The 9,028-nt window shown below is 40.7% G+C and overlaps 2 protein-coding genes across 2 annotated transcripts; one reads left to right on the top strand and one right to left on the bottom strand.

The window, feature by feature from the left end:
* Window positions 1–622: 622 nt before the first annotated feature.
* On the top strand, window positions 623–1,609 carry mc2r (melanocortin 2 receptor). The gene has a single exon (XM_060920569.1). The coding sequence runs from the start codon at window positions 623–625 to the stop codon at window positions 1,547–1,549; it is 927 nt and encodes a 308-aa protein (XP_060776552.1). The 3' UTR covers window positions 1,550–1,609.
* Window positions 1,610–6,113: 4,504 nt separating this feature from the next.
* Window positions 6,114–7,125, bottom strand: mc5rb (melanocortin 5b receptor). The gene has a single exon (XM_060920568.1). The coding sequence runs from the start codon at window positions 7,104–7,106 to the stop codon at window positions 6,114–6,116; it is 993 nt and encodes a 330-aa protein (XP_060776551.1). The 5' UTR covers window positions 7,107–7,125.
* Window positions 7,126–9,028: the final 1,903 nt, after the last annotated feature.

The raw sequence follows: 9,028 nt of genomic DNA, 5'->3' as shown, positions 1-9,028 counted from the left end.
ATTGACTGTAAACTAAACAAGTATATTGATTATATCAGTTGTAAAGTGATTATTGACTGCAAACAAAACTAAAATAACCTGAAACCATAAAAGCCTACACTCACAAAAGATACAAATAACTGCAAATTTTTTGTTCCTGTATTCTTCAATCATTTCACCTGCCTGCGTTTTAAATGTAGCTGGAAATTAGATTCAGCAGTAAAGTTCATGCCATCTTTATATGGTTGATAGTTATTGTAATTGTAAGTAATATAATTAAATAAAATTGTAAATAGGACTAATTAATAAATTAATTTGTGTTATTGATTATAATTATTTTGCTGTTTCTAGTGCACTAATGTATTGCTCGTGTAGTTGCCTATCATGCTGCTCTCCTCTATTCTCTTACAAGAAAAATGTCCTCTCTTTGGGCACTTTTTTAAAAAGTTTTCTATAAAATCTAAGAGTGGTTCTCTCAAGTGGTGTCCCCTTATATATTATATAAAGAGTATAATAAACCAGTGTAATAGCTTGCAAAAATATAACAGATTATTAATGTATTCCTTTCAGAGTGGTGGGGAAACTAATCAGAGGAAGGATAATCATGACGAAGCCATCTGTTTTGCATTTTAACCCAGCCATCATGACTAACAACAGTACTGCTCCGGCCAAAGAGTCCACAGACTGCCGTGAGGTTCAGATTCCCATTGAGATCTTCCTAATCATTGGTGTTGTAAGCCTGAGTGAAAATCTTCTGGTTGTGGTGGCAGTGATTCGCAATAAAAACCTGCACTCTCCCATGTACTGCTTCATCTGCAGCCTGGCGGCTTTTAACACCATCTCCAGCCTCTCCAAAACCTGGGAGAACATCATGCTGGTTTTTAAAGATGCTGGCCATCTGAATTCTCGAGGAACATCTGAGCTCAGGATAGACCGTGTGATGGACGCTCTGCTCTGCATGTCATTTCAAGGCTCCATCTTTAGTTTCCTTGCAATCGCTGTGGATCGTTACATCACCATATTCCACGCGTTACGTTACCACACACTCATGACTATGCGGCGCACAGCATCCATCCTGATCACAATCTGGGCCCTGTGTGGCTTCAGTGGTGCTCTTATGATCACATTCTTTGAGGCTGCAGTGGTGAAGATCTTCTTCATTGTGCTCTTCTTCACAGCCCTCTTCCTCACCCTCCTGCTCTATGTGCATATGTTCTTGCTGGCACGGTATCATGCAAGCAAGATCGCATCCATGCCAGGAACCGCTGGGCACCAGAGAAAGAGTGGCCTGAGAGGGGCACTCACACTTACCATGCTCTTTGGTGTGTTTGTGATCTGCTGGGCTCCCTTCTTCCTCCACCTGCTGATTATTATGGTATGTCCCGAAAACCCATACTGCGAGTGTTATCGATCGCTGTTCCAGCTGCATGTGGTGCTGCTGATGAGTCATGCAGTTATTGATCCAGCTATTTATGCCTTCCGGAGCGCTGAGCTACGAAACACCTTCTGGAAAATATTCTTCTGCTTAACAGAAGCTCAAAATTATGTCCACGGCACCTGTGAATTTTGAATATCATGTGCATGGTGAAGACTATAATATTCCTTCGGAATCAGTACTAAATTATTAACTCAGGCAATCACTTCATAAAACGCTGTTTAAAAACATTTATTCAAATTCTCATGGTCATGTATTCACATTTTCACCTTTGTATATTCCTCTTTAGCCAACAGGAAATAAGCAAAATTTACATAAATCAAAAACTTTAAAATACAAGCATAAAGCATTTACATTGCTGAACAGTTTCATTACACAATGTTGTTTGTATAGCACAGTGATGATATCTATTGGACCAATGATATGAAAAAAAGACAAAACAGGCGTACTTTAGATAATTAAACATCTCATCTCATCTCATTATTTCTAGCCGCTTTATCCTTCTACAGGGTCGCAGGCAAGCTGAAGCCTATCCCAGCTGACTACGGGTGAAAGGCGGGGTACACCCTGGACAAGTCGCCAGGTCATCACAGGGCTGACACATAGACACAGACAACCATTCACACTCACATTCACACCTACGGTCAATTTAGAGTCACCAGTTAACCTAACCTGCATGTCTTTGGACTGTGGGGGAAACCGGAGCACCCGGAGGAAACCCACGTGAACACGGGGAGAACATGCAAACTCCGCACAGAAAGGCCCTCGCCGGCCACAGGGCTCGAACCCGGACCTTCTTGCTGTGAGGCGACAGCGCTAACCACTACACCACCGTGCCGCCCATAATTAAACATGATAATGAAAAATAATAATTACCCATATGGATGAAAATAAACGCAAATTTTTAAATAGGTAAATCAAATACACTGCTTGTAACCGAACAACTTTGCATATGATTAAAAAAAACCTTGAAAAGTCTTTTTGATCTCATTATGGATAATTATATCTACTAAAATAATAACTGTGAGTCATTATTTTTGACTGAGTGAAATTATTTGAGATTGAGTGAAAGCAAATTCTCTCTCTCTCTCTCTCTCTCTCTCTCTCTCTCAAGAATATTCATATGTTTATATTACACCTTTTAGTGGATTTATGGATCTGTAGAATTTAAGATTTTTTTTTCTCATGAATGTAATGGATGGCAAAAAGTTACAGTACAACATCCAACATGTATAGTATTATCATAATAAATAAATGTTATTAAAAACCTTTCATGAATGTTTCATTAATTACATTTATATATGGGTGAACATGTCATTAATCCAGAACTGACAGTTAAATCACAAATGTAGTACTTCTGTCCAAAATCAGCACCGTGTACCGTACATACACCAGATATAACACTATACAGTAACACTCACACAGTGTCACTACATACAGAACATTTCAGTGACCACAGAATTACAGTTAAGCAACGTTAAGGAGCAAAAAAGGCAATTTCAAATCTAACTGCATAAATACAACACAAATACATTAGAAAACAAGAAATCATAGACGCAATCAAGCAATCAATACAAGAGGTGTTTCCGTAGATATAGTTCACAACAAATAAAGTGGACATAGCGCTCAACACACCAGACTAACTTTCTCGCCATCAGTAGAGAAAGGCAGATCAATAGTGAAGTATTCATACTGGTACTGGGATACCAGTCTTGACTAGAAAAGAAAATCAGTGGTATAGAGGCTTTGCACCATCACGTGACCCCCTTAGCAACGGTAACTACGCCTCCATGACAGGAGGCATGCTAGTAGTGCTTCATTCAGACGAGTTAATGGTTATTGATCGGTATGGGAAGGTTTTGCTGCGTTTCTGGATGTGCAAATCGTTCTGAACAAAACGAAGACATCAGATTTTTTAATTTACCAAAAGTAATTCATCATGGGGGGGGGGGGGGGGGGGGGGGTTCTAAACATAGAAAGGAAAAATGGCTCGCAAACATTTGGCAGGATTCTGTGTCAAACAGAGAGGTCAAAAACCCAATGGTATGCTCACTCCATTTCCAGGAAGGTAAGAATAAAAAAAATTGATTTCAGAACTTAATATCCTTTTCAAACAAATTTTGAACTTTCTACGTTGATAACTTTTGGTTTTATTTGTCCAGGAAGAAACCCATCTATGAACACTGCAAAAAACTGAAAACTGAATTTGAGGAGAAAATTCCTTACTACTAGTGAAATTATCTTGCTGCATGGACAGATAATTTTCCTTGACAAGACATCTTGGAATAAATTGGTTACAGTCTAGAACTAGTTTTAATAATCTCAGAGTTGGTGTCTTGTATTCTTCTACACTGCAGAAATGATATCTTAACAAGTTAGAATATCTTGAATATAGTTGAAATGATCTAGCATGGGCGGCACGGTGGTGTAGTGGTTAGTGCTGTCGCCTCACAGCAAGAAGGTCCGGGTTCGAGCCCCGTGGCCGGCGAGGGCCTTTCTGTGCAGAGTTTGCATGTTCTCCCCGTGTCCGCGTGGGTTTCCTCCGGGTGCTCCGGTTTCCCCCACAGTCCAAAGCCATGCAGGTTAGGTTAACTGGTGACTCTAAATTGACCGTAGGTGTGAATGTGAGTGTGAATGGTTGTCAGCCCTGTGATGATCTGGTGACTTGTCCAGGGTGTACCCCGCCTTTCGCCCGTAGTCAGCTGGGATAGGCTCCTGCGACCCTGTAGAAGGATAAAGCGGCTAGAGATAATAAGATGAGATGATCTAGCATTTCTTATTAGAAGAAAACAAGACACCAACTCTGAGATTATTAAAACTAGTTCTAGATTGTAACCAACTTATTCCAAGGTGTCTTGTCAAGTAAAATTATCTGTCCATGCAGCAAGATAATTTCACTAGTGTTAAGAAATTTTCTCCTCAAATTCAGTTTTCAGGTTTTTGCACTGAAGAAACCCATCCTGACTGGGCACCTAAGATTGCGATGAGACACTCATCGAGCTCTGTGTCTCGGCCTTCGAAAGAATCTTCTCTCAAGAGACACAATCGTTTGGTTGAGAGATTAACAAAGAAAAGATTCTGCTTGGAAAAACTTGAAGTGCAAGGTGACAACAAAGAAAACTTTCTTCCTGAAACCGATGTGGATGAAATCGACAAGGCACAACACAATGAGTCATCCAACAAATTATCCAACATCTTCTTCAGTAAGCTCGATACATTGGAGAGCAGAAAGCTTATTTCTGTTGGAATACAAACCAACATGACTTTAATAGATATGGAAATACTTGAAAATAAAGCAAAATCTAGTGTTGGAAGTGATCCCGTGAGTCGTGAAAGTTTGGAGAAGGATGAAGAGAAAGTGAAATTCTATACCGGCCTGCCACCCATGTCAGTTTTTGTAGTTGGACTTGAACTCATTAGTCCTAGACTTGTGTATTGAAACTTGTTAAATAAATTCCAACAGCTTTTGATTTTTTTTTGTGTGTGTAATTTTTATGCATTTCAGGGCCTAAAGAATCCTGATATTTTGGGAGAGGAGGCACGTGTTTTATCTCTCTTGTCGCCATTTTGTTTTAACTTGCCTCCTGTCATGGTGGCATAGTTACTGTTGCTATGGGGGTCACGTGACGGTGCAAAGCGTCTATTGTCTCGCCCTATGGTGGAAGGCCTCTGAATTCTGAAGCATTTTTCTTATTAGTAAGATACAGAAGACCAATCTGGTTCTAAAATGCTGTCCAAGATACTGTACCATTAAAGCTAGACGGCCTTTCGATTTCATAAAACCGGTGAAATTTAGTTCCCTCTGAAATTTGGTCATTGTGATATATGTTTATTTCTGTAATACCTAAAAAAAAAAAAACACAGGCCATTCTGTGGCTGGGAAGTTATTCAATTTGAGGGGATTCCCAAGCAAATAATGTGCATGAAATCGCTCGCTTTGCACAGTCAAACAGACAGAGGAAGTCCGTGTGCGCATGCGCAAGTTTACCTTCTTTTCCTTCTTCTTTTGGGTTTTACGGCAGCTGGCATCCACAGTGTTGCATTACTGCCATCTACAGGTTTACCTTTGACTGTGTACTGACAGTTACATCATTCTGTCGCTAAACGAACAGCTGATCATACTGAGGTGCTCACTGAGCACTGATATTTATTAGTTTGGTCCTGCGTTTCCTTTCCTTCGTAACATAACATCTTTTCTTCTTGCTTTCCGTTACTGTAGTCGGCCTATCACATTTCATTCGCACACTCATGTCTTCCATTTTTCTCTCCTGTTTCAAATTTGTATCCCACAATGCCTTGTGTGAACGGGGAAAGCCCACCACGTGATGCATGACATAGTATCTTGAATTGGGTGAAGCAGGAAAAAAAATAGCAGCGAATTTAGGGCCACATGGCCCCAAATTCATTAATTGTTCTATTTAACAAAATAATAACATTGGAAGTCTGTGATTTGAATTCAGTAGCTTTCAGTCCACTAAACAAAAATAATTGGGTGTCAGGGAAAATTCTTTTTATGACCTAAGCTTGAAAAATCTGAAAGGCCGTCTACCTTTAACAATTGTGTGATAAAATGTTGTGCAATCCTTTTTTTCTTTTATATCTGTACACATCTCTGAGTTGCATGATGATGGATGTGAAGTGTTTTATTAAGCATTTTGATTAAACATATTGAGTGATGAAGCACTTTAATGGGTTCTATTCAGTATTTACTGGAGAAGCTACAGATGCTACGCAGGTTGTAGCAGCAGATGATCTCCTTGAAGGTCTTCCTCATCTCCTGGCTCCTCAGTGCATAGATCAGAGGATCGATCATAGAGTTGCACATAATGAGAATCAAGTACATGTTGAAGTGGGACATGAAGCAGATGCAGTACAGGTTCTTTGGGCAGGAGATCATAAGGATGAGGTGGAGAAAGAATGGCACCCAACATACAATGAAGATTCCCAGAAGGATGGTAAGAGTGAGGGCTCCTTTCAAGCTGGCCCGTTGCTGGATGGAGGCATTAGAACCATGCAGCGTTGCCATGCGCTTCACATGGGATCGAGCCAGTAGGAACATGTGGCAGTAGAGAGATGCCATTAAGAGCAGCATGGCCAAGAACATAGCCACCAGACAAACCACCACTGGTGTTGTATCAGAGTAAATAATGAAGACAATCCCACAGCCAGTGCAGAAGCTCCAGATGATACCAATGATTATGCACGCTCGCTTCACAGTCATGATGCTATGGTAGCGTAGTGCATAAAATATGGAGATGTAGCGGTCCATGGCAATGGCTAACAGACTGCACATGGAGGCCACCACAGAAATGCAGATGAGAGAGTCAAATACATTATCAATTTGACGGATGAAGTGATCTTCTACAACTAACCTCCTATTAGCCAGAAGATGGATCACTATGGTCTCCCATGCATTGGAAACACCGACTAACATATCTGCCAAAGCCAGACTGCAGATGAAAAAGTACATGGGAGAGTGAAGGTTCTTGTTCTTGATTATGGCAAGAATAACAAGGATGTTCTCCAACAGACTTAGCAAACCCAGTGTGAGGAAAAACTCAGGTACAATGTGGACCTGCTCGCAATTTCCTGTCACTCCTGATTTGGACTTGTTGGACTCCTCACTGTGGCTGATAGGTGTGAGGGAGGAGCTTGGAATATATTTGGAATAAGGCCACAGTGATGTGTTCATTTTGTGGCTGACGTTCTTTCACTGCTGAAAAAAAGAACTTTAAACTGAGTGGCTGCCAGTGAATGGACTCATCGTGCCAGATTCTTGCACACCTGTGTTAAAAAAAAAAAGACACATTATCAAAAAAATAAGATATCACTAATTGTTGCTAACATCTGCAGCACTGATGCTGTAAAAAAGAAAATTACACTAGCTCCATTGGATGGGTCTTTTTATTTTGAATTGGTAGAAATAATTTTAGGGTGGCACGATGGCACACCTGGTAGCATTGTTGCCTCACAGCTCCAGGGTCCCTGGTCTGGTCCTGTGCTTGGGTTGCTGTCTGTACAGAGCTTCTTTGCATGTCCTCTTTGTATCCGTTTGGGTTTCCTCCAAGTGCTCTGGTCTCCTCCTACCTCTCAAGATTATGCCAGTAGGTGGACTGGTTAGATAAATTGCCCCTAGACTTGAATGAGTCTGAATGTACAGTATTATACAAAAGTCTTAGGCACCCCCCCTTTTTTTTAGTACAATCTTTGTTATAGATTTCTATTTTGTTTTTTACATTATCAAGTCAGTGCAAAAAAAAAAAATTCGATTTCCAGACAGTTTTCCAGGACAAAATTAAATGTTGCAGTAAAATGTTTGTATGTCAGTAAAGAAAGCAGGATATTATGCAAGAGACTACTTTTTCGAAGAAAATGAAGGCTACTAGGTTTTGCTGCAAAATTAAGAAGCGAGTGTGACAGTCAAAGTGTCCAGAAGAACTGTGGCTGGTTCTGCAGAATGCTCAGTCAAACTTACCAGCTATTTTCCTTATAAAATTGTTCACATTGTACCAGAGATTAATTTATTTTTAAAGCAAATTGTCATCACACCCAATATTGACTTTTTTCATTTATTACTGTTTACTGCTCTTTATAGTATTTTTAATCTAGAAACATTTAATTTCATTATTTTGAAACCATCTTTGCTCTACAGCATTTCTTTGTATATGCCTAAGACTTTTGCACAGTGCTGTATGTGTTTATGGTGACCTGCAATGGATTTGCATGCCATCTCGGGTGGATTCACACCTCACATCCAGATCCACTGAGACCCTGACCAGGATAAAGCAGTTACTGAAAGTGAGTGAGAAATAATTTTATATAAATGAACTATCAGGGGTGGCACGGTGGTGCAGTGGTTAGCACTGATCGCCTCACAGCAAGCATGTTCTGGGTTCAAACCTGCCCATCAACTGGGGCCTTTCTGTGGGCATTTTGCATGTTCTCCCCATGCCTGTGTGAGTTTCCTCCAGGAGCTCTGGTTTCCTCCCACAGTCCAAAGACACACAGATTAGGTCAACTGGCTACTCTAAATTGGTGTGAATGTGAGTGTGAATGACTGTCTGTCTCTCTGTGTTAGCCCCGTTATAGACCCAGCCTTTAGTATTTCAGCTGGGATTGGTTTCAGCTTACCCACGCCCCACAGTAGGGCTGCGTACCGGTACTGTACCGTGAAAATCGATTCGGTACAGGTCCAAAATACCGGATCATGAAGTACTGGTACTGTACCGATATAAATTTACAAGTATATGCTTATTTTGTGACTGAAGATGCGTAAATCCTACCATAAAGACGAAAATTTAGCACTGGAAAAGACGTGAAATGCTGCGCTGAAACTTGAAATCGGAGCCGTCTTTGATTTGAGATCCTCTCGCCACAGTCTCACGAGACATTGCAAGAGCTTGGCTGATCCAGCGTTCTGATTGGTCAAAAAGACTCAATCAGGTCAGCCATTTTTCCTTTGCTGGCATTGGCAGTCTTTGCTGCTTTGTGTAATTTTGCCGCGTAAGTTAAAGGCCGCGGACTGCACGTAGTCTATAGTACTCTAGTGTAGTCACTTCTCGCTGTGAGACAACTTATGACTTTTTGTCCGAAGTTAACTAAGTGTGAGACTGA

Source organism: Neoarius graeffei, chromosome 5, assembly GCF_027579695.1.
Source record: "Neoarius graeffei isolate fNeoGra1 chromosome 5, fNeoGra1.pri, whole genome shotgun sequence".
Classification (NCBI taxonomy): Eukaryota; Metazoa; Chordata; class Actinopteri; order Siluriformes; family Ariidae; genus Neoarius; species Neoarius graeffei.
The sequence above is the reverse complement of the archived record's forward strand: the minus strand, read 5'-3'. Positions and strand labels throughout refer to the sequence as shown.

What these genes read in the sequence shown, in the direction of transcription:
- mc2r (XM_060920569.1), top strand. Translation starts at nt 623, where the DNA reads ATGACTAACAACAGTACTGCTCCGGCCAAAGAGTCCACAGACTGCCGT.
- mc5rb (XM_060920568.1), bottom strand. Translation starts at nt 7,106, where the DNA reads ATGAACACATCACTGTGGCCTTATTCCAAATATATTCCAAGCTCCTCC.